Source organism: Guillardia theta (genome assembly GCF_000315625.1).
Source record: "Guillardia theta CCMP2712 unplaced genomic scaffold GUITHscaffold_85, whole genome shotgun sequence".
NCBI lineage: Eukaryota > Cryptophyceae > Pyrenomonadales > Geminigeraceae > Guillardia > Guillardia theta.
The window spans coordinates 126180-148643 of NW_005434589.1; the positions used below are offsets into that span (position 1 = coordinate 126180).

General features: G+C 51.9%; 8 protein-coding genes across 8 annotated transcripts; 5 read left to right on the plus strand and 3 right to left on the minus strand.

Moving 5' to 3' along the window:
- Positions 1-2803: 2803 nt before the first annotated feature.
- On the plus strand, positions 2804-4285 carry GUITHDRAFT_96974 (hypothetical protein). Its single transcript, XM_005825274.1, has 2 exons — positions 2804-2918; positions 2966-4285. Exons 1-2 carry the CDS (start codon positions 2834-2836, stop codon positions 4216-4218), a joined length of 1338 nt encoding a protein of 445 aa, XP_005825331.1. The 5' UTR covers positions 2804-2833; the 3' UTR covers positions 4219-4285.
- A 1217-nt stretch (positions 4286-5502) lies between these two features.
- Positions 5503-7239, plus strand: GUITHDRAFT_58694 (hypothetical protein; the record flags this gene model as incomplete). The annotated part of the gene is made up of 3 exons (XM_005825275.1): positions 5503-5796; positions 6406-6738; positions 6964-7239. Coding segments are annotated over 3 exons (903 nt in total), but the record flags the coding sequence as incomplete, so codon positions are not given.
- Positions 7240-7856: 617 nt separating this feature from the next.
- GUITHDRAFT_115496 (hypothetical protein) lies at positions 7857-9029 on the minus strand (the record flags this gene model as incomplete). The annotated part of the gene is made up of 3 exons (XM_005825276.1): positions 7857-7931; positions 8181-8230; positions 8276-9029. The coding sequence occupies 3 exons, from the start codon at positions 9027-9029 to the stop codon at positions 7857-7859; spliced, it is 879 nt and encodes a 292-aa protein (XP_005825333.1).
- Positions 9030-10308: 1279 nt separating this feature from the next.
- Positions 10309-10985, plus strand: GUITHDRAFT_144290 (hypothetical protein; the record flags this gene model as incomplete). Its single annotated transcript, XM_005825277.1, has 3 exons — positions 10309-10539; positions 10590-10685; positions 10728-10985. The coding sequence occupies 3 exons, from the start codon at positions 10309-10311 to the stop codon at positions 10983-10985; spliced, it is 585 nt and encodes a 194-aa protein (XP_005825334.1).
- Positions 10986-11227: 242 nt separating this feature from the next.
- Positions 11228-14076, minus strand: GUITHDRAFT_77246 (hypothetical protein; the record flags this gene model as incomplete). Its single annotated transcript, XM_005825278.1, has 16 exons — positions 11228-11452; positions 11493-11538; positions 11730-11796; positions 12016-12079; positions 12136-12255; positions 12341-12425; positions 12470-12535; positions 12649-12770; positions 12889-12939; positions 13022-13102; positions 13232-13396; positions 13441-13494; positions 13537-13611; positions 13658-13780; positions 13829-13963; positions 14011-14076. The coding sequence occupies 16 exons, from the start codon at positions 14074-14076 to the stop codon at positions 11228-11230; spliced, it is 1545 nt and encodes a 514-aa protein (XP_005825335.1).
- Positions 14077-15507: 1431 nt separating this feature from the next.
- On the plus strand, positions 15508-16348 carry GUITHDRAFT_154731 (hypothetical protein; the record flags this gene model as incomplete). The annotated part of the gene is made up of 2 exons (XM_005825279.1): positions 15508-16188; positions 16279-16348. One exon carries the CDS (start codon positions 15511-15513, stop codon positions 15730-15732), a length of 222 nt encoding a protein of 73 aa, XP_005825336.1. The 3' UTR covers positions 15733-16188; positions 16279-16348.
- Positions 16349-17648: 1300 nt separating this feature from the next.
- GUITHDRAFT_154732 (hypothetical protein) lies at positions 17649-18930 on the plus strand. The gene is made up of 8 exons (XM_005825280.1): positions 17649-17737; positions 17884-17926; positions 17973-18015; positions 18106-18203; positions 18344-18461; positions 18509-18564; positions 18607-18664; positions 18765-18930. Exons 1-8 carry the CDS (start codon positions 17677-17679, stop codon positions 18870-18872), a joined length of 585 nt encoding a protein of 194 aa, XP_005825337.1. The 5' UTR covers positions 17649-17676; the 3' UTR covers positions 18873-18930.
- A 1624-nt stretch (positions 18931-20554) lies between these two features.
- On the minus strand, positions 20555-21304 carry GUITHDRAFT_154733 (hypothetical protein). The gene has a single exon (XM_005825281.1). It carries the CDS (start codon positions 20979-20981, stop codon positions 20772-20774), a length of 210 nt encoding a protein of 69 aa, XP_005825338.1. The 5' UTR covers positions 20982-21304; the 3' UTR covers positions 20555-20771.
- Positions 21305-22464: the final 1160 nt, after the last annotated feature.

A 22464-nucleotide genomic window follows, 5' to 3' on the forward strand; every position in this document is an offset into this window, starting at 1 on the left:
AACCACACACACACACACATGGAGGTTCCTTGTGACTAACCTGTCCAACCGCTCTAGGGCTGGAGCCAAGGAACTGAGCTATCCTCCCATACGTCGAGACCTTCCCTGTTGGAATCTGCAATCGATGTAAGGCAGATGAGACATTCACACCAGGTGATAGGGCACGACAGCTGGGAGTGCAGGGATGGAGGCAGAGAAACACAAGACATCACACAGCTTCGAAGCCGACAAGACAGCTCGCTCACTTGTTTGCATGCCGCGTACACCCTCCCCGCATGGCTCTGCGCTGCCACCTCTCCTGCCATCGTCGCACTCAGGGCCGGTGCAGCGGGCCCACCGTGGGCTCCGACCCTCCCCGGCTGCCCCGGCCCCGCCTTCCAACTGATTCAATTTTCACTCCGAGGCTCGCCGGAGCCTCGGAGCGCGGCGCCGGGCCCAGGCTGCCACGACGCGGTTACCCGGCGTGGCCCTATCGGGTCTTTAAGTGACGTGACAGTTAACTCAGATGGTTCACGTCGGACTCATCGCTGCAATTGTGCGGGGGAATGGTTCTGCGCGCAGTTAAGTGAAGGCCCGGTATCAGTTACTCAACTTGACGGTTCAAGTTTGGGGGACAGCAGTCGGCAGGATCATAGGGGTTTGGTTATCGCGGGGCTGCCCGGTGTCGGACGGTCACGCCTTTTCAGGGCCGCCGCGGCGGCTCGAGTCGCGGCGCTGACTCCGGCCGGCGCGGCGCCGAGGGCCGCTCCGAAGTTCCGACTGCGGGGCTTCAACATGATGCCAGCCGGATCGTATGCCCCTGAGCCGTGCCAGTCAGATAGCGCCGCGGCCCCCGGCGAGTTAACTTGGCAAAAACTCTCTGTAAACCAAGACGACTTACGTGTCAAGTTTCAAGGCGGCAATGTAGTGCAGAGACCGGCCGGATCAGGCGACGGTCACTGGCACTGATTGATCCCAGCCGATCATCGGATGAGCCGCCGAGGGCCATACAGCCGGGCAACGGTTGCCATGATCGGAAACTGCGGCCGGGCGACTGTACTACTCACAAGCGGCGACCGCCGCTGTGCGTCCGGCGCCCGGTGACTCAGGCTCCAAGCTGCTTCTTGCTCAGGCTCCTAGATCCTTCTCCATCCATCTTTTACCTACACACTCTCCTTCATAGAAACCTCGTCAGTACCCTCAACACTCCTCCACCACCTGAACTCGACTGTGCCGCACTGGACTTGTTCGTCAGGCTCCCCCTCTGATCAGTCAGACTCCCCAGACACCTTTCTGATCATCTCGTCATCCATCCCATCAGTCAGTGTGCTTCAAATCCCATCGATTTCAATTGTCACCCATCTGACTTTCTCAATCCAAATTTTCCACCCAATGATGTCCACCATTCATGACCAATGTGTTTGTCCTCAGTAAAGGTGTTAGAGACTGCACAGCTGTGTATCGTTGAGGTGAATAAGGTTGGTGTAAGGATCTCAGGTGTACTGAGAGTTAGTCTTTGGTGGATCTTGGGTTAAACAGATTCTGGCCAGTGAGGTGGAGGTTGATTCGATTATTATTGAATATAAAGAAGACCGCTGTGGCTCATCATTCCGGGCCCCGGCGAGTGTCGGGCCCGGCCCGCCGGACGGTCCTGATGATTGGCCTCGCCGTACTCACTGATTTTGAACTTTGAGTAACCGGAACGATAGCCATGAAAGAAGTTCGGAAGTATGAAAGAAGTTCGGAAGTATGCTGTTGACCAGAAATTGGCTAGGATGGATCACCAAAATTTGAACTTTTCCGAAGTATATTGGAATATTCCATTCATGTTCAAATATCAAACAGGCGGGAAGAACGTTTAGACCCTACCTGTTACAAACCATGATTCCTTGGGCCAGAATGGGGTAGTGCGAATCGCACCATCCCTTCACTTTTTTTTTGGTTTTTCTTCAGTTCATCAAACGGACGGCAGCAAGTGGGTGGGGTACATCATGCAAAAGACCTCGGATGGTGGGGTGTGCAAAAAATACCGGTACAGATAAATCTCTCCTTTACATACCCCTTTCTTCTTAGAAAGAATTGTGGAATTAAGAGGGGTAATAAGAAAACTTCATCATCCCCTGGTGGGGTAGAGAAATCAGAAATTTGAATTTCAGGTCTCAGGGTAGGGTTAAGTCTCTCAAGGTTGTCGTGGAAATAAGTGGGGTGGTCTCAACTGCTGAATTCAAACGGCTGGAGGACAAGTCATGGGTAGGTTGTATCTAATACCGGTTCTTTTGACCTTAAATCCTTCTTGAGCTTTGGGTACTTTGATTATGCCTATCAGAATGGGGGTGGGGGTGTCTTTGTGTTCCTGGCGCCGCTAACCGAAACGACTTTCCTTGGGGTGGGTCCTTCATTTTGTTGAGGTGGGGTGTAAATGATTCGAGGTAGGGTCATTTGAATTTCTCAGTACCGGTGGTATCACCTCTCTTGTATTTACCCGTGCTATATAGTTTCTTATCATGGGTGTAGTCAGGTTTCTTACATCTGCATGGTAGGGACCAAATTAGGAGATTTGGGGGTAGGGTCCAAGAAACACAAGTTCCATTAGGTAGGGTAGTTTGAATTTAGTGGGGTGGGGTAGGGAGAGGTTGGTTTGAACGGCGGGCGCGGGAGGGGCAGAGAAAGCGAGTCGAGCAGGTGACTATGGCACGCGTATCATGCTCGCTGCAGCGCTTCCTTCCTCTATCCTCCTCTCCTGTGATTATTTCTGCATGAACTTCTGTGTTTTTATTTTCTTCATCCCTGAAACAATTGCCCACAACAAAAGCTGAAATGTTCTGCAGTCTTGTTCACATCGTAATTTCTTGCAATGCGTGAAATCGTTCATATCCAAGGAGGACAGTGTGGTAACCAGATTGGTGCCAAGTTTTGGGAAGTCATCTCCGATGAGCATGGTGACATTCTTCTTTGAAAGTAATTTTCCCTCGTAACAAATCTTTAGGTGTCGATCCCACCGGTACTTATCATGGTGATTCTGATCTCCAGCTCGAACGCATCAACGTGTACTACAACGAGGCCACTGGTGGCCGTTATGTGCCAAGAGCGGTGCTCATGGATCTTGAGCCTGGAACTATGGACTCTGTTCGCGCTGGACCTTATGGACAGATCTTCCGCCCAGACAACTTTGTCTTTGGGCAGACCGGAGCCGGAAACAACTGGGCCAAGGGACACTACACTGAGGGAGCAGAGCTCATTGACTCCGTTCTTGACGTTGTGAGGAAGGAGGCAGAGTCCTGCGATTGCCTCCAGGGATTCCAAATCTCCCATTCGCTCGGTGGAGGAACTGGAGCTGGTATGGGAACTCTTTTGATCTCCAAGATTCGTGAGGAGTACCCGGATCGTATCATGCTTACTTTCTCCGTCGTTCCTTCCCCCAAGGTTTCGGATACTGTTGTTGAGCCGTACAACGCCACCTTGTCAGTCCATCAGCTTGTTGAGAATGCGGATGAGTGCTTCTGTATTGACAACGAGGCTTTGTACGATATCTGCTTCCGTACTCTCAAGTTGACCACACCCACCTTTGGAGACTTGAACCATTTGGTGTCAGCAGTTATGTCTGGAGTCACCTGCTCTCTCCGTTTCCCTGGTCAGCTCAACTCGGATCTCCGCAAGCTGGCTGTTAACATTGTTCCCTTCCCTCGTCTTCACTTCTTCATGGTTGGATTCGCTCCACTTACTAGCCGCGGCTCTCAGCAGTATCGTGCGTTGACGGTTCCCGAGCTCACTCAGCAAATGTTTGATGCCAAGAACATGATGTGCGCTGCCGATCCTCGCCATGGACGCTACCTCACTTGCGCTGCCATGTTCCGTGGACGTATGTCGACCAAGGAGGTTGATGAGCAGATGCTCAACGTGCAGAATAAGAACTCCTCCTACTTCGTCGAGTGGATCCCCAACAATGTCAAGGCCTCTGTTTGCGATATCCCCCCCAAGGGTTTGAAGATGGCTGTCAACTTCATTGGCAACTCTACTGCCATCCAGGAGATGTTCAAGCGTGTTTCCGAACAATTCACTGGAATGTTCCGTCGCAAGGCATTCTTGCATTGGTACACTGGTGAGGGTATGGATGAGATGGAGTTCACTGAGGCCGAGTCCAACATGAACGATCTTGTCTCGGAGTACCAGCAGTACCAGGATGCCACTGCTGAGGAAGAGGGAGAGTTCGAAGAGGAGGAGGAGGGCGAGGGATTCTAAACTAACCTGAAATAATCCTACACCGTACTCACTTGTTTATGATTTAAGACCAAATAAATTAATTTCAAAAACAACTTGTCTTCCACAACTTTCCATTGTGTTGGCAAGCGGTCTATACTTGAGCTTGACTAGCTGAGCTTCAGTGTCAATTTTGTTCAGGCATGTCAATTTTATTCACTCAACACTCCATCTAGATGTTGTCTTACACGAGGTGCATGTAGATAGTTTGAGATCAATCTTCATTTCATTTCTAGCGTGAAGGTGTTGTATTCAACATTGACATGATCATTAATGATGACAGAACCCGGTAGTAATGAAGAGATAAGACTCGAGACGCGCTTTGGTTCTACTTCCAAGTTCGGACGCTCTTTGGTTCTACAAGTAACTTAGCCTCGGCAGTGATCGCCGTGAGCCCGGCCGCTCCCTACTTATGGGGCGGACTGCCCGGCCCGGAGTCACTCCGAGGCTGCTGCGGCCCTGACCGTGACCGTGCCAGGCTCGGAGGAAGAGCCTGCAGTGACTGCAGGCAGCGAGGCTGCCGGGATACGAACTGAGGCGGGCGTTGTGAGGGCTCACTGATGACCTTCGGCCACTAATGCCGCCACTGTCGCTCCTGGTGATGGCGCTATGGGCGACGAGCTTCTGCCCCCTCAGCCGCGCTGCCGTCGTGCCCTTCACCTCTTCCTGCGCCCTCACTGACCAATGCTTGTCCAACATGCTGCTTTCCAGGAGAGACGCCTGTGCTGGCTTACAGTACCGGTCCATTTGCGAGTGCCGACCAGGGTTCTACATGGAGCAGGGGCATGCAAGCCTTGCTCCCTTAAGGCTTCTGCATGTGCTGAGGGATCCTATCTTGTTGGCTGTGGAGAAGGGGGGGGTCAGAGTGGCACGTGTGAGCTGTGCAGTCAGTGTCCCCCCGGCACCTTCTTCAGGGGCAACTGCAGTCAGAGCAATACTGGGTGCGTGGCATGTCCAGAGGGCTTCTTCCAGGACGAGCAGACAAGTAACAAGACGTGTCGACCCTGTCCCTCCAATTCTCGATCAGACTCTGCACGGACTGCCTGTCTCTGTGATGCTGGATACAACATGCTCAACGGCTTGTGCGTTGCTTGCACCCCTAACATGACAATAGACTGGAACAACTCGCAGTTCAATTGCGCTTGTCCGCCTGGATATGCTCGTGTGTCGCAGCATCGTTGTACTCGCTGCTCGCCTGGCTTCTTCGCGCTTCCAGACGCTAACAGTATGTGTCCAACTTGTCCCTTACTGAATGCCAGCGACGACAACGGATCATGCCTTGCCTGTCCCTCGGGGAAGTACTCCAATACCTCTGCTGCTTCCATCTGCTCCAATTGCTCCATCCCTTTCAGCGGCTCTCTCATGCCTGGGGCGACCTCCTCCTCCAACTGCTCCTGCCTGCCTGGCTACAGTGGAGGAGAAGATAGTTGTCTCGCATGTTCACCGGGCATGTACAAGGAAAACTACGGAAGCAGTCAGTGTGCTTACTGCCCGAGCGGAAAGTTTTCGGAGCACTATGCCAGCTCAGCGTGCAGTGAGTGCTCATCAGCCTCAGGTGTCGTCACGTTCGGGGCCTCGAGCTGTTTGAACTGTTCGTGTAGCACCTGCGCCATGGGGACAGCTGCCTGCGAGTGCTGTGCAGATGCGGGATTTTATGCGAGGAGGAAGAACTCCTCCATGACATGGCTCCTCGCTCAAGCTGAAGAATCTTGCGACGCTGCTTGCGGCAGGGCTGCAGCGACTTGCGTAGAATCCGAGCTTGTGCAGATGATGAACTTTACACAAGTCCTCGGAATCCGCTGCCAGACAACCTTCTCCTCCCCATATCCCATAGCCGCGGCTCCCTACTGCTACAACCCGCGCGCTAGTGTGCAAGGAGAAATGGTGTGTGACGAGTGCGTTTTAGCTCCGGGCTCCTCATGCGCTGCCGACAACGTGGGGGCGCGGAGAAACACATGGTATGCCAAGACCAAGAGGGTATGTCCCTGCCTCAGCTTCTCCTACTCCATCGTCCCCTGCCCTCCCGGCAAGATCTCCACAGGAGGTGCTATTTTGGACTGCTCCGAATGCGACGCTAGCGCGACTGCTGATGAATCCAGGCGCTTCTGCGTGTGCCGGGGAGGGTATGAATTCGTCTTCGGCTCATGCAAGTCCTGCAACCCTGGCAAGTACAAAATGAAGGGAGAGAACGATGTTTGCTCCAGCTGCTCTGCTGGCTCATTTGCTGGGGAGAGTGCGAGTACGACTTGCTCGCTATGTGGTCCGGGCGAGTTCAGCTCATGGAAGGGCAGCAGCAACTGTTCACTGTGCGAGCCGGGCACGTTCTCGAATCAGTCGGGGGCGATCTCATGCAGCCCCTGCGAGCCGGGGGCCTTCGCTTCCGCTTGGGGCTCTCTCTCCTGCTCCCTCTGTCCCAACGGAACTTTCTCGAGCAGCCCGGCCAGTGTGGAGTGTCAGGCATGTGGAGAGGGGCAGACGTCGATGCGAGGAAGCAGCGCCTGCGTTTGCGCCCCCGGCTTCTTCCTTCACTCAAATCTGAGTCGCTGCATTGCCTGCCCTCCTGGAACCTTCAAGAACGTCTCAGGCGATGCAGCCTGTGACGTCTGCCCCGTTCCCACTTGTTCCAATCTCACTGGCGCGACCGCATGCTCCTCCTGTGCTGCTCCCACAGCTGCGAACCAGACGCGTGGTTGCCTTCCAGGCTTCTCGCCAGACCCTCAGGATGAGATGCAGTGCCTGCCCTGCTCCCCGGGAACCTTCAGCAATGGCTCTAGCAGCTGCCTTGCCTGTCCTCCCGGCCTCTACTCTAACGCTTCTCAGTCCGCATGTCGTGAGTGCCCGCAAGGCACCTTCACCAACACATCAGGACAATCCACCTGCCTCTCCTGCCCTCCTGGTGCCTTCCTTCTCAACTCCATCTGCTATCCCTGCCCTGCAGGTCTCTTTCTCTCCAATTGGTCCTCGTGCTCTGCTTGCCTTCCAGGCTCCTTCTCTCTGCAAGGCTCCTCGTCTTGTCAGGCTTGCGGCCGAGGCTTCTTCTCCAACTTCTCGGGAGCTTCTGCGTGCTTTGACTGCGGCAGCGAAAGGCTTTCCAACGAGACGCGCGCGACCTCACTTGACGAGTGCAGGGCACCAGCACCAGCGCAGGAGGAGCAGACTGTGTGCAGTAGCGTATGGAATGTTTCGCTCCTCGGTGAGTCTTGCTCGAGCGTGTGCGAACGGGGAGGGAGAACATGCGACGTGGGGCTGCTGAGAGAGGCAGCTGGGGAGACGGAGCTGGTGTGGCGCTACCTACGCTACGAGTGCAACGACTGGCTGGGATTGGAGGTGCCTGAGCTCGACGTGGCACCGCTGTGCTGGAAGCCATGGGGAAGGAAGTGCGACTGTGTGGTGGTGCCGGAGACGAGAAGGGACAAGATAACATGCGAGTCGTCTGCTGAAGGGTTCCGCATCTGCCCTTGCAAGAGCTGCACTACAAGTATCAAGACCCTGCAATGATGAATATGAGAGGGACAGAGCGAAGGGAGCTGGGGATACAAAAGGCAAGAGAGGAAGTAAAGGAGGAGAATCAGTTGTAAACACAAATTGATATGCGAGGAAGGTGTAGTAGTAGTTTGAATTCATAAAACGTGAAACTCTGAAGTTCGTGTTGTCATCTCTATCAGTTTCACTTCCTCGTCCTTCCCGCTGATCCTCTACACGGCCATCAGTTGCGGAAGGGAGAACTCGGACAGTGACAAAGGGAGTAGGGAGGCGCTGGATCAGAGGAGCGAAGGAGGCCGGATGGTCAGATGGATGGGAAGGGGACATGGAGTGGCAAGGGAGGAGAGAGAGGAAAGATGAGGGAGGCAGAGAGAGTCGAACGTGCAAGGAGGGGAAGCCAACAGGAGAAGTTGAACTAGGAGCGAGAGGAAGGGGGGAAAAAAATAGGCGGGCAAACTGACCTGTTCTTTCAAGTCGAACCACTTACGACACTCGTTGAAGAACCACATGTCTGGGAAGACATCGTCAGCCTCCTCTTCTTCCTCCTCCTCCTTACCCTCCTTCTCCAGCTCACCATTTTCGTGACCTGGCCCTCTTCTTTCTTTCCACGTCATCATTATCCGCCCTCCCTTATGAGATGTCAGCCATCGTAGTGAGTTCAAGAGCTTCATGAGGACACTGCGCGGCTGCCCGTAGACAACATCTGCTGCCAGGATCAAGTCTATCCTCCCTTCCCGCACAATCTCTGCACAATCTTCTTCGACCCCCCACTCGCACTTTTTGACATGAAGGCATCTCTTCTCCTCTTCTCTCGTGCAGCTCAGCCCCTTGCAGGGTTCAATTCCGTTGAGAACCACATTGTGCTGCAGCAGAGGCAGCTGCTCGGCAACGTCGCAGACAATCACGCGCTTTGCTCCCGAGAGCCAACATAGGATGCCAAGCATTCCCGTGCCGCTGCCTATCTCGACAATGGTCAGCCCACTTGGATCCAGCCCTCCACTCCCTCCTCTCCCCAAGAGCTCGCACAGGTATATACTTCCATCCCAAACTACACTCCCAGTGCCGTCAAAAGTCTCTTGGAGATCCTCTTGGAGCCACCACGGGGAGTGACTGCGGGGCCCGCACGAGCGACCGACTTTCTGATCGATGCGAAGGCTGAGGCCATTGAAGGAGAAAGACATCAAGCCCTCGTTCCACCTCTGCTTGAGATGGCTGGGATGTACGCCAGCAGGAAAGCAGAACACGAGCAAGTGCAAGCCACCGATCGCGACCCTTGTCCTCTCTCTTCTATTCTTGTTTCCGCTCATCATGCTCAAGCATCTTGACCCTCTTCGTCTCTTCTCACTCTTCCTCCTCCTCTCTTGTCGCCTCCCCCCGGCCTGCAAGTGCCAGCGCTCGTCATGGTCGAAGATGACTGTCTTTACTCAAAGTTAAGTTAAAGATCAGTACGAGGACAATCAGGAGAGTCGAGGAGGCTTGACCCTCACACTGTCGCACAGGCCAAACGGCGAGAAGAGAAAAGACAGCGAGAACCAAACCTAATCCTGCCAACTGTTGTCCCCCAAACTTAACTGAGTTGCGATCACATCGGTCAGTTAGCAATGGATTTGGATGGCGGGTCGGGATGAGGGAAGGAAGTTCAGGAGAAGCAGAGAAGAGGGAAAGGGTCAGAGAGGAGAGCAAGAAGACGAGATAAGGAGAGGATGAGGATGAGGATGAGGATGAGGATGAGGATGAGGATGAGGATGAGGATGAGGATGAGGATGAGGATGAGAGAAATGGGTAGGGATGATGGGAAGAACAGGGGGAGAGGAGGGGAGGAGGAGGGGAGGAGGATGAGGAGGAGGGCGAGGGGAGGGCGAGAGGAGGGCGAGAGCCGGGAGGAGAGGAGAGGATGGGGAGAGGATGAGGAGGGGAAGAATGCATACCAAGGGGAGGAGGAGAAACCATGCAAGGAGCAGCCATGGAGGCGATACAAACAGTTATAACTGGTGAAGCGCTGTAACTGATGATGGACTTATTTGACTGTATGCTATATCGCGTCTTTTCATATTTAAAAAATATAAATAAACAAAAATCATTGCGATTTTATGTCCTTTCGAAGAGGTCGGAGTCAGACTCCGACGACAAAATTCTATCTCCAGATAAAATTCGTTACCAATTCCTCGTGACTTTGCAGGGATATTGTCCAAATCATGCTATTTCGCAAAGGAGATTTCCAGAGATTTCTGCAGGGAAGGGGTTCAAGGGGGCCGATCTGACGGTAGGGTGGTGCTTAAAGCGACCACCCATCCAGCACTCCCCACCCCCCCTTTTCATAACTTAGATTCTAAATATTAGGGGTCCTCTAGCTCTATTAAAACCCTGCATGTACCCCTACCCCCCGTTCGTCAGTACACCACCATACCCCTGGTCGAATCCACCCCTTCCCCTTCGTTCGCGTTTCTCAATGCACTGGATCAGCAAAAGTCGTTCCAGCTGCTTCGATTGAGCTCACAGTCTACCAGCTCTGCTCCTGCTCCTGCTCCTGCTCCTGCTCTCCTCCTCATAATCTTTCATGTGCACGTCGGTGCAGCCGAGTTGGGCGTGATGTCTGTAAATCTTGACGTGTACGTTCCTCTTGCCGCTGCTCATTCGGGGCTGGAGCCCATGCTCAGTTCTAACATTCAAAATCTTCACGCGCTTGAGGAGAATCAGCCCTTGCCGAACCTGCCTCGTCCTTCTTCGGTCTATTTTCTCATCCAGGAATGCACCGGGCTCCCCAAGTCCAAGGACTTTCTCTTGGATACCTACGTTCGTTTCTCCAGCGGAACCTATGAGGTGAGAGGTGCCCATTGCTCATCTGGTGATTGATGACGCTGCTTCACCAGGCGAGATCTGCTGTGCAAGAACACTCTTCCGCACCGTTCTGGAATGAAATATGCCAACTTAACGTGCCCTGCCTGCCTGCAGAAGTCAAGATACAGGTGATTGAGCCTTGTTGTCGAGTCACCTTGACGATCTCGCAGGTTATCGTGAAGCAGTTGCGACAGGACGTGACCATGTTAGAGGCAAGTATTCCCTTGACGCAGGAGCTCGTGAGCTGCTTCATGGACGAGAAGCTAGAGCTGCAGCTCTCGTCGGCCTTGCCCAACTCCCTCCGCCTCCCCCTCGACGCCGAGCAAGCTCGCTGCAAACTCAGACTAAGCTGGAGCTACGACGTTGATGATGTGAACATCATCAAGAAGGGGTTGTGGCCCCTCACCTCCGAGAAGAAGTGCTTATAGCACTTGTGTCGCTTCTTCCCGCCTTCTCGCAGAAGATGTTTCATATAGAAATTTGTATTCTTACGCGGAACTTGTCAATCTTGCTCTTGTAAATTATTCTCTCTCAAGATGTGATTGTATGTAGCGGTGGAACTAGTCTGTTAGAACAAGACCCCTTCATAAAACTATTGAACAGAAAAATGACTCCACCCATGTCACTCACGACTAGGGAAGCCAAAGGTGAAACGCTTGCTCGTCTCTTCTTACGCCAACCTCGTCGTGTAGGCTGTCTTCAACGTCAGCAAACATGTACTCCTGCTCACCCCGCATCCCTTGCTGCTTCTTCGAACAACCTTGTCCCCCTCCTCCCCCCCCCCGAGTTCGCTCTTGCTTCTCCTCCGCCCTTTCCCTTCCCCTTTCTTAGCCTCGTCCCTACCTGCCCATCCTCGTTGCTTGTATTGCAGAGCAGCAGCTGCTGGATCAGAGGCCTGCGGATGTTTAGGAGACGGAGAGAAACGGGAGGGTCACCTTGTAGATGCCTCGCCCGACTATGATGACGTCGCTGGTCCTCTCACTGGAGCAAGAAGCAAGGAGAGTGAGAAGGCAGAAGCTGAAAGTACAAGCGGAGGAGAGAAGGGATGAGAAATGCGAGATTGAATCTGAACAATGCGAGGCAGAGTAGGCCATCAGAGCGAGCAGAGGTGATGTCAAGAGACAAAGGTTGATGGTGGAGGGAGTAGGAGAGAGAAGAACAAAATGTCCTACCCGATGACTACCTCTGGTGTGAGGTAGCGCTGGCCGAGCGAGTCTGTTCCCTCCTCCAATTGGACGCCTAAAAAAGAAAATAAGGAAAAGGAGCCAGCTAGGAGGTGTGCAGGTGAGCGGGATCATGAAACTTGAGGTAGAAAAGTAGACGGGAAAGCAGATTACGAGTAACGGCGTGATGATGACGATGACGACGATGAAGATGATGGTGAAGAAGAAGATGATGGTGGTGGTGATGGTGATGATGATGGTGAGATGGTGATGATGATTGGATTGGGGTATCCACCGGGTGTCATGTGGATCATTGACGGGTCCTCGCTGAGCCGGCTGGTGCAAATGAAACCAATACACTATAGAGCGGCGCTGGTAAGTTCCTCCGCTCCCTCCTCTCCTCAGTTCAGCTCACAAAGTCTCGTCGCGCGACGGCCATCTCTACAGTCTTCTTGGTGTACTCGCCATCCGCTAGTGTCCCAGAGGAGGACATCTGACCCAGCAATAGCAGACCCCGTCCCTTGGGCTTGCCGACCTGCACTGAATTCAGTTCGCGGGAGATGGATAGGAGGAGAATGACAGAAAGGAGTTGGCGGGGAGATGGGAGGAGAGGAAGTGACCTGAGCGAGGCCGTCTATGATTCCTGGTCCAGGTACGGTATGAGCGTTTGTGATGTGCGACCAGTCGGCAATGCGGTAGACGCCCCTGCCTTTCAGTCATGCCGGCACCAAGACGAGGGTCCACCTTACCCCCCATACTGCATTGCCACGGTGTTGCCAATGTCAGCGAACTTTCTATCCTCGAAGATGAGGAACCTGCGACAAACTGAGAAGGCGGAATGAGGCAGCACGTTTGGATGGGGAGCAAAAAGCGGGCGAGGAAACATCAGGTTAGGGTAGGACGTGAGGGAGAAGCAGGCGGGAGAGACCTATGCTTGTCTGCAATCTTCTGAAGCTCGAGGGTGAAAGCGAGAGAGAAGTCAGCGAGAACGTCCACGTGCGTCTTGAAGAGGCAGATGTGCGGGCCAACCGCCTCTGCCAGCTGCAGCACCTGCATAGAACTGGTTGACAGCGGCTGATGGGAGTCTAGAGTAGGTAAGAGGGGTCCAGAGGAGTCTAGAGGACGTAAGAGGGGTCCAGAGGAGTCTAGAGGAGGTAAAGGAGGTTACCTCAGCACAGGTGTTGACATCAGCTGCCACTGACAAGTTCGTTTGCTTGCTCTGAAGCCAGTTTCACCTCTACCACCTCCATGCTCCGCCCTCAAGCCCAAACCCTCCAGCTCTGATCTAGCCAATTCCTCACCTCCATCAGCGTCAGCAGCTCCTTTGCCATGTTGCTGTCGGCCATTCCTGCGCGTTCGCCGTAGCTCATCTTCGCGACTGACTTCACGGGAGCAGCAGGAGCAGGGGCACTGCTTTCAAAGCGGTTGGCGGCGACGAACTCTCGGACTCTGAGGGAGAAGGAGAGGAAGGTGAGTGACGAGCGTGGGGCAAATGATTCTAACTTGCTCACTGTCGCCTCGTCAAGGAGGTTCTTCTCTTGCAGCACCGCAATGAAGGTGCTCACTGTCAGCACCTGGTCCATGTCAGACTCTCCTTCTCTCCTCTGCCGCAAGCAGACCGAGCGAAGGGTCACGCCCTCCCCTTTGATCCTGTCGGGTCCTCCCTGCTCTCTATCCTGCCATAGCGATAAGCAGTGTACCATCCCAGCCTTGGCGGCACCAGCAGGACGACTGCGTCTATCACGTCCAGGCCTTCCTCTCGCAGCGATCGTGCCTGCAGGAGAGCTTCAGCTTCTCCCAAGCTTCTTCTCCTCACCGTCTCCATGACGCTCGCGCCGCTCGTCACCACATCCTCCACCACGAGACACTTGCAGCCGCGCGAGAAGACTCCCTGCTCTTGCTCAGCTCCTCCTCTTCCTACCACGCACTTCACCCACCTCAACCATCTTCTTGGTACCATAGTCCTTCGCCTCCTTCCTCCTCACCACCATTGGCTTCCCGTTCATGATGGACATTGCGGTAGCGAAAGGAAGGGCGGTGTAAGGTACACCGCAGAGTACCTGAGAGCAGGAGAGTGAGACGAGCAAAAGCAAACTCGCCCACGTCACATCGTGCTGTGCATCTTTGCTTATCTCCCAGAGCTGCTTCGCGATCTGCTGGAGGAGAGCTGGGTAGGAGACGGTGACTCTCAGGTCGAAGTAAACAGGCGACATGATGCCGCTCTTGAGTTTGAACTCGCCGAACTGACTTGAGGTGTCAACGAAGAAGACGAAGCGACAGCAGATCCAACCTTGACTGCTCCAACTTCATACAGCCCGACGACCAGGTTCTTGATTTCTTCTGTTGCAGCTGCCATCTAAAACAAGAAATCAACTCGCACACCTCCAATTCTTCCTTTCTTGTCAACAAGTTTATCTTGCAAGCATGCATTACCACGACCCGAGATTTGCATATTCACATTACACCGACCTCTTTCACCACCCTTTTCTGACACAGAGATGAGGGCAAGCTTCATGTAAGCTTCATGGCGCAATCAGATACTCCTCCTTTCGTTTCTCTTCGATTTCTCACACGTGCCTTTTCATTCTCATGATCTTCTTACTCATGAGACCATGTCGAATCATACCGAATCTCTTTGGAAATGCATGAAATTGGCTTTCTGCTGCTTCGATATTTGATTTTATCAGCATTCTACCATCGCCTGTTCACACTAGCTACAACTTCTTCCAATTTTCTCGTGTTTTGCTGTCCATTTACATATGTTCTCCTGCTCATTGCTTCTTTCATTGCTGGCCTTCACTCGACGACTCTATGTACATCTCCTCTTCCTCTCTTCTCCTCCATTCTTCCTCTTCTCTCTCCTCTTCTCTCCCTTTCCGCCCGTGCTCATCAATCCGGCGGCCAATGGGATTGGCGATTAATTTTTGTAAAGGGTATCGTGTTCGGTCATTTTAAATTCAGTTCACACAAATATTTGGTCAATATTTGATATTTAGAAGAAATATTTACAAAATTTCACAATTTTGAAGCACTCACAGGAATTTTCTTTCTCGCACATGAAGTCAGTAAAGCCTTCGCACATGACCCCCCACCCTACCCCCCGAGATATCGCCAAACCTTCGCCAGTCAGTACCCCTACCGTTTCAACGATCCTCAAAATATCTACCACCCCTTCAAACATGCTAAATAAGTACCCATCTTTTATCACCCCACCACCTTGATTTTTAGTTTAAGTTGACCTAGGATACAGGTGAAATGTTTCATAATGCATTATCATTTTTGAAATGATAAGAGACTATATTTCAACCCTGATGCATCCAACAGTTTTGTTTTGAGTTTTCGAAAATTTAGTCTTTGAGTTAAAATATGATGGAGATTTTCAAGAGAATTTGAAAAAATATTCGAGCATATTCCTCGGGTGCTCTGTCAAAAATCATGCACACAATCGAGCGGCAGGGGCGGCGAGGGAGGGGGATGGGGAGGGGAGGGGGTGAGAAGAGATGGAAGGAGATATGGTGGTCAAAGCGGGGAAGGCAAGTGAGGGAAGGAAGCGAAGAAGATGGGAGGAGAGAGCAATGAAGGAAAGATAGAGAGCAGAGAACGAAAATAAGGATCAACACATATGTCGATAACCAGAACTATTGGTATCCAATGTAGGGGCGAGTAAACCAACGAGTGAGAGTGGGAAGAATCAAAATTTTGAAAGATAATCAGGAATTAAAATTCTAGAAGAGACGAGACAAAGGGACATGGAGGAAGCACAGGACCAAACTAACACTTCACTATCAGAATGATCGAGGTGGTCTGCAACGATCGTCTTGGAAAGAAGATCAGAGTCAAGTGCAACCCCGACGACACAATTGGAGACCTCAAGAAGCTCATCGCTGCTCAGACAGGCACCCGCGCAGAGAAGATCAGGCTGCAGAAATGGTACAACATCTTCAAAGATCACATCACTCTGGAAGATTACGAGATTAAGGATGGGATGGGCCTTGAGCTGTACTACAACTGAGAGACGAGAAACTGCCTTTCTTTCCCTCTCTCTCTCCCTCTTTCTTGCAAACTTATATGAATCTTGATACTTCTTCGAGACAGCTGGTTGCTGTGCAGCTGGAGATTGCACAGGTTTCCTTTCGAGAAACGATTCTGTGATCTCTCGCTGCCATGCGGTCAGCAATGGCCGCGGCTACCATAGCTGTAGTCACCATAGTGCAGATGGTAATCTGGAATGCAATCTCTAAGCATAAAGCTGAAAGCAACGAACCCTCCCAAGACTCGAGTGAATCTGAATCCTCTTCCAACTTCAAAAGTCTGCCAAGATCGACAAGATCTGTCTTTCATCGAAGTGATGACGATCATCTTCATTTCATCCTGTCAAACAAAACTTCATATGCTCTCCATAGCTTCCATCAACTCAACGCGTCAATGGAAACTGCTGAAAGATCCTCTCTTCAAAACGTGACTGAAGGTGAAATTTCGCTCTAGGTTCTTTTGTCCTTTTCTGTTTCTTCTTTCCCATTGCTCTCTCGGTTCTTGTTGTAATGCTAATTTCTCACAGCATTTCGAAGTTTGCAAGGAAATTCGGAGAGCGCTGCTGTTCACAGCAAGAATTCCAGCCATGTCGACTCACCAGATGTTTCTGCCTCCTTGAGCTCAGCTCGTCGGCGCAGGGTCTTCGAGCCTGGCAAGAGGTTTTATCAAGGTGAGGAGCAAGGAGCGGAAGGTGATGGCAGCAAGGTGATCTCAGAGTTGAGAACTGAAACAGGGAGTTCGGCTCAAAACTACAACGAAAAAACAAATGGTTGGTCACGGCCCGCGGCAGACAAGCTGAAGGAGGTGCAGACTCAAGCAGTCCAAGAGGACAGGATGGATGAGTTCACGGCGGGCCGTGAGATCTCGCAATCGCGCAATGTCTCTCAGGATCGACCCCCGAGCACACAGCAGGAGTTGCTTGCAGAGAGTTTGAGCCGGGTGAACCCTATTGCACCTTCCTTCACTGATGCCGCTCCTCGACTTGGAGGAGGTTCACACCACCCAGACAAGGGTAAAGGAGGAAGCTGGCTGACCAGCACCAGCAACGTGGAGCTTCTGTGCTCCAACCTACCGCATAACTCGTCGGATGCTGCTCGCTTGAAGCGGCGAAGGGACCTGCGATGCTCCTGTTTCCTCTCCCATACTCCCGCCGACTTTATCGCCTGCCAACTTTCGAGCCTGCAGCCTGTCGACCAAAGTCTTGCTGAGTTTGTAAGGAGCATGAAGTGGGGGAAGCAGTCGGGGGAGAGTGCCTACTTCCACACCAAGAGGATCCTTTCCTTCGGCACAAGAGTTCCAGGAGATGAGGGATGGAATCGAACGATCGGCTACATCTCGGGCTTCTTCAAGACTTTGGGATGGTTTGTGGAGGAAGACAGGTGCAGCAGCTCTCTAGTGAGTCTCATCGCTTCTCATCCCTCGCAGGTTTCTCGCCCACACACCTGTGGGTGTGAGGCCCATGTGCAACATTGTGGCGTCGCTGAACCCCAAAGGCGGCGTCTGCCTCGTCGACCTCGCTGCTCATCTTGACTCCAAACTTTTCGCTGACTTCCGGTGAGCATTGACAGTAGCAGCTGCTCGAGGGCATAAGGACGTGGATCATGATTACGATGCTTTGACGCCATGAGACTGACAAGGGAGGGGAGGATTCGGGAATAAGATGTGATGTTTGATTATGTTCGCCGATTGCGAGGGATGAGATGAACGTCTCGCTCGGGTATCAGCTGAAGTTGTTCTGATGATTCTTCTAGTTTTCTCGGGGCTTCGGACTCAGTGGCGTCCATGGGGATCATGCTTGAGGTGAAGCGACCGAACGATTTTCTTCCCATCTTATTGTTGTCAGGTCGCTGAGAGCATAAGCTTACAACTGCAGCGTAGAATGTTAGCAGAGGACGTGAACTTGGAGCCGCTGCCGTGCTTGCGAATGATCTTTTTCGATGGCGAGGAATCCTTCAAGCGATGGACCCCAACCGACTCGCTTTATGGTGAGCAACGCCAGCGATTGTCAAGGGAAAGAGGAAGAGCGAGATGGGGATGCAGGAAGGGAGGGTGGGCATGCAAGGTCAGGAAAGGACGGCATGCACAGAGAGGAGAGCATGAGAAGTGGGGAGTGACTTTCCACTCGCAATAGGTTCTCGGCACCTCGCAAGCTCGTGGGAGCGACAGCTTGACCCGTAAGGCTTGACAAGGGCGAGGTCCTTTCTTACCCCCTCCCTGCAGCTTCAGGCCCGGCAAACCTAGGCTAGATGGGATGCGCCTCCTCGTAAGTTCTCATCCTCCCTCGATCACCTACCAATGCTGTTGGCTACTCCTCTATCAGGCTTGCTCTCCTTGGCGACTGATATGTGGTCAGGTCCTGCTGGACCTCATTGGAGGATCGCGAAGCACGTTTGTCTCACATCACAAGTCGACGAGTCTTGTGTTTCAGCGGCTGCAACTTGTGGAGCAGAGGTAATGCGAGAGGGTTTGGAGAAGACGAGGAGGAAAGGATAGGGGATGACGATTGAAACAGCTGGTGGAAGAGGAAGGGACCCGGGGGGGGGGGGGGGGGCTGATGGGCATGGGACGGGGGAGTAGTAACTTGCCTGTAGTTTACGACGGGAGAGCTTGCTGCGAGCGAGAGGTGGCTCGCCAACCAGCTCCTTCTTCGCGAGCAGCGGGAGCAGGGAGACCATCCAAGACGATCACATTCCCTTCCTCAAGCGAAAGGTAAGCTGCTGCCTTGCACGTTAAGCTCGCTGACTCCAACGCCTCAGGTCCCTGTCCTTCATCTGATACCCTCGCCCTTCCCGCCCTTTTGGCACACGACGAGGTTCCTCGCTTCGGTTTCCATTGAGTGGCTGAAACCCCGCAGGGACACCCTCGAAGCCATCGATCGCGACGCTGTTGCTGACTTCGCAATGATCCTCAAGGTCTCGACATGCTGTTTGCAAATGTCCTCCATATATTGTTCTCCTCCTCAAGCTCGGAGGCGCTGCTAACCTATCCTCATTTGACACCCCTTGCACACAGACATTTCTTTTCGACTTGTATGGGCTTATCGTCCGGAAGCGCTCAGTCAGTTCGCTCCCTCCCCTTCAACCACGTCCTCCTCCTCGACTCGGAAGCTTCTCAAGATAGGATGTGAGCCATCAAACCTAGTCGGACACTGTGAGGCCATACAGACTTTTACCGTACTAGTTAAATTCCTGTGGACTCAGAAAGCCTATGGCCAACGGGTGGCGTCTTGAGGCGGGCCTGAAGTAATGCTTGTGACTGAGGCGGGCCGTGCAAATGGGAGTCCCGACTCTTCGCCTGTTGCTATACCCCCACCCCCTCTTTACCGTTCAAAGTACCCCCTTTCCTTGCTCTGCCATTCCTGTGTCACTTTCGTTCACATCCTGCCGTCTTCTTAGTGCTTCATCCCCAACTCCTTCCTCCTAACTCCTTGCCTCCCAACCTTTGCCTCCTAACTCCTTCCTCCTTGCCTCCTTCCTCCTTGCATCCTTCTTCCTTGCCTCCTTGCCTCCTTGCCTGCTTGCTCCCAACTCCTTGCCTCCTTTCCTGCTTGCTCCCAACTCCTTGCCTCCTGCTTCTTTGCTCACTGCCACCTGACTGTATCTGCTAATACCTCCTCACTTCACTCGGTCCCCTTTTATCCCGCCTTCTCTTCTCCAAATTCCTCCTTATCAATAGTTTCTTGTGTCTGACCCCACTCCGCACCTTCTCCTTTCTCCCTAGTGCTCTATCCTGCTTCCGTCATCCAGAGTCGTGAATATCGTCCTCTTCCTTCACAGAGTCTCTCATTTCTTCCTGTCTTGATTTTCGTCTGTGTTTCGTTGACTCAACGAATTGCTTCTTGATTTATTCGTTTATGTCATCTATTTTGCTGAGCCCAATCCTTCGCATGTGTGGGTTGGGCTCTCCGTTGATGCCTTGATATCAAGTCGTGCCCTGCTTGATCGAACAGCCCGTTGTCTGAGCTCCTTGCCTTCGTTTATTCGGAAATTCTGATCTGTTTTTGTTAGATGTACTTCTCGTTGATTCCGGTCTCGGAACTCTCTAGCAGGAGCTTGTATGCTCAGGTGATACTCTTTCACCTTGATTTTGTCGCTCATGCTTCTCGTTCCCTAGCCTCCAGGACTCCAACAGCTCGTGCTCGACAATCGTCTGGGTAGATCAAAAATTTGAATTCTCCATTTCTCACAGGGGTTCAGGCGGACCTCTCAACATCGGATATCCTTGTGGAGCTATCTGGTGCGAATCCGTTCCTGACAACAGTGAGTGCTCCTCCCTTCTTCACTCCTCGCCTCCCCAGAAAGCATAAAACTTTTACTCTAGCTGATGTCATTGCAGAGGTCGGACACACCAACGGTACGGGACCTGTGTGGGTTCCCTGAGCTGGTGCAACGGGGAGAAACAAGGGAGGCAACTGATGCATCTAGACATGAGTAATGCATTTCTTTAGCACTACACGTCTCTTGTATTCCCTGTCCTTCCTGTCTTGCTGTTCATCTCTGGGATATCTCCTTCCTGCCTGCTGATGATCCTTGCAAGTAATGTAGAAGTCTGATTTTCATCCATTGAATGAGAATATCTAGGGTAATATCTCTATGCTCCAGAGATGTAGGTGAGGAAGAGGCGTAGAAGCAAAGGATATGAGAGGATTTTGAGCTCATGCAATAACTCGCTGTCCTTGGTAGTTCCTTGAGATTGATCACACAAACCTTGAGTCTTGCAACCTTGACATCTGCATATATGATAGGTTGATATCTACCAACACAGAATGAGAACAAATAGTCTAGAGCCTCCCAAGGCGATTTGAATTACATTTTTATTTCTCTATGTGCATTTCAGAAATAATAATGTGTCACAACTTATGAATAGGAGGAGGATGATGATACAGTCCAAGTTTACAACTTAGAATACATTTCGAAGGTGTTTCAGTTGAATAAGAAAACAAAAAAAAGTTTCGTGCCGCTCTCTGAGTGAAAAAAATTATTGACAGGTTGATAATCGTCTGAGAGAGCACATTTTCTTTCAAGCAGAAGCCTTGTTCTTCACCATCTGGGGAATGAGCTGGTTTGTCTCATTCATTCCTAACACTGAACGAAATGAAAAGCTGAGGTCGTTGGTCTGGAAATAGTCTGATTGCTTCCATTGATCCTCAACCTCGTGCTGAGAATCTGAGGTCATTCCAGTGTTGCTCGATCGCACACACGAATGATGATAGTATACACAGAGAGGCATGTCTGAATAGATTGATCAATAACAAGACAGCCAAGACCAAATCAAAGCAGAAGACGGAAGATGAATCGAGGATGTAGCGTAATAAGCGTGTTGTTTCGCTTGAGGCCGCCCAATGGCTTTTTCACGGCTGCTGATGGGTTGCAATGCTGACAAATGATGCACCACTGGCCAAAAACCGATCTGAGTGATGGACTAGACGGGTAGGAATGGAGGAGGCGGCGCAGGAGGGGGGATACTGAGATCAAGGTCACGAATGATCTGCGGTGAAGCGCACGAGAGACAGCGGAGGGAGGAGAGACAGATGGGGGAGGAGTGAGCCAAACTTGGGGAGGAGGCACAACTGGGGGGAGATGAAGTACCCCTGTACGGAAAGGGGTCCCTTCAATTAGGGTGGTGGGTAGCATTGGAACCGGGGTAGGAAGATTTTGATAGGGGGTGGGGGTGCAGATATTGTAGGTAAGGTTTTAAATCTGTGGAAATAGGTGGGTGGGGTGACTTTTTTTTTGGGTTGAGGTATGTCCGAATGGATATCCGAATGAAAGGGGTGTTTTCTGTAGCTTAGGGAAGAGAAGCAAGAGTACGAGTTTGAGTATAGACCCTCAGATAGAAAAATCTCAGGGTTGACCCCCCCCCCAACACATATCTTCCAACCCCCACCTCTGAATTGTCCAATAGGTGTGCCTTTGATGGTCATCTGGTAGTGGGGTGGCCTTGACAAGGAAACATGTTCAGAGGGTGGGTACTTTCATATATAGATCGGAAGGGACAACAATTTGATTTCCTTGAGGGTTATGGGGTTGTAGGGGTCGGATATCTGATGGATTTATAGAGTTCTACACGTCAATTGGGGGGTGGGTACTCAGTTATATGTTGGATTTAAGGCACATTCCTGGCGAAAAGTTGTGATCTCGCATCCGCTTCAGATGACCCTACCACCATAGAAATTCCAGGATGTGTGAAAAGTTTTAATTGTATTCTGTTTATTTCAAATAAAACAATATAATATTGTTGAGGGTTAAAAAAAGATGAAAGGGTGGGTAGTTGTTCAGATTCGATCTGACGACGAGTGGGGTAGGATTGGGTCGGGCTGAAGTAGTGGGAGGGGTGGGGTGTGTAACCGGTGGTGAGAGGAGGACTGTTGTGAGAGGGGTTGGGTTGAGAGGCAACGGGTTGAGAAAGGGCAAGATGGGGTGGTAAAGTTTCCTGCAAGACTTGGTAGGGGTGGTTCTCCCTGCAAACTTGGGGAATAAAAGATGAGTTGGGGAATTCGCGGGATTGCGTGATGATTACAATTCATAGTTGGCGGCAGCAATTGAGATCGATTTTCCTCAAATTAAACCGTTTGTGTTGAACTTTTAGGAAATCAACATGAAAAATATACAATTAGACCAATATTTCGATAACCCCCCACATGGTTTCCGTCTGTATTAGGTACGGGTAGACCACATTAGTTTTCGAGATGTAAGCCAACTTGCATTGGGGC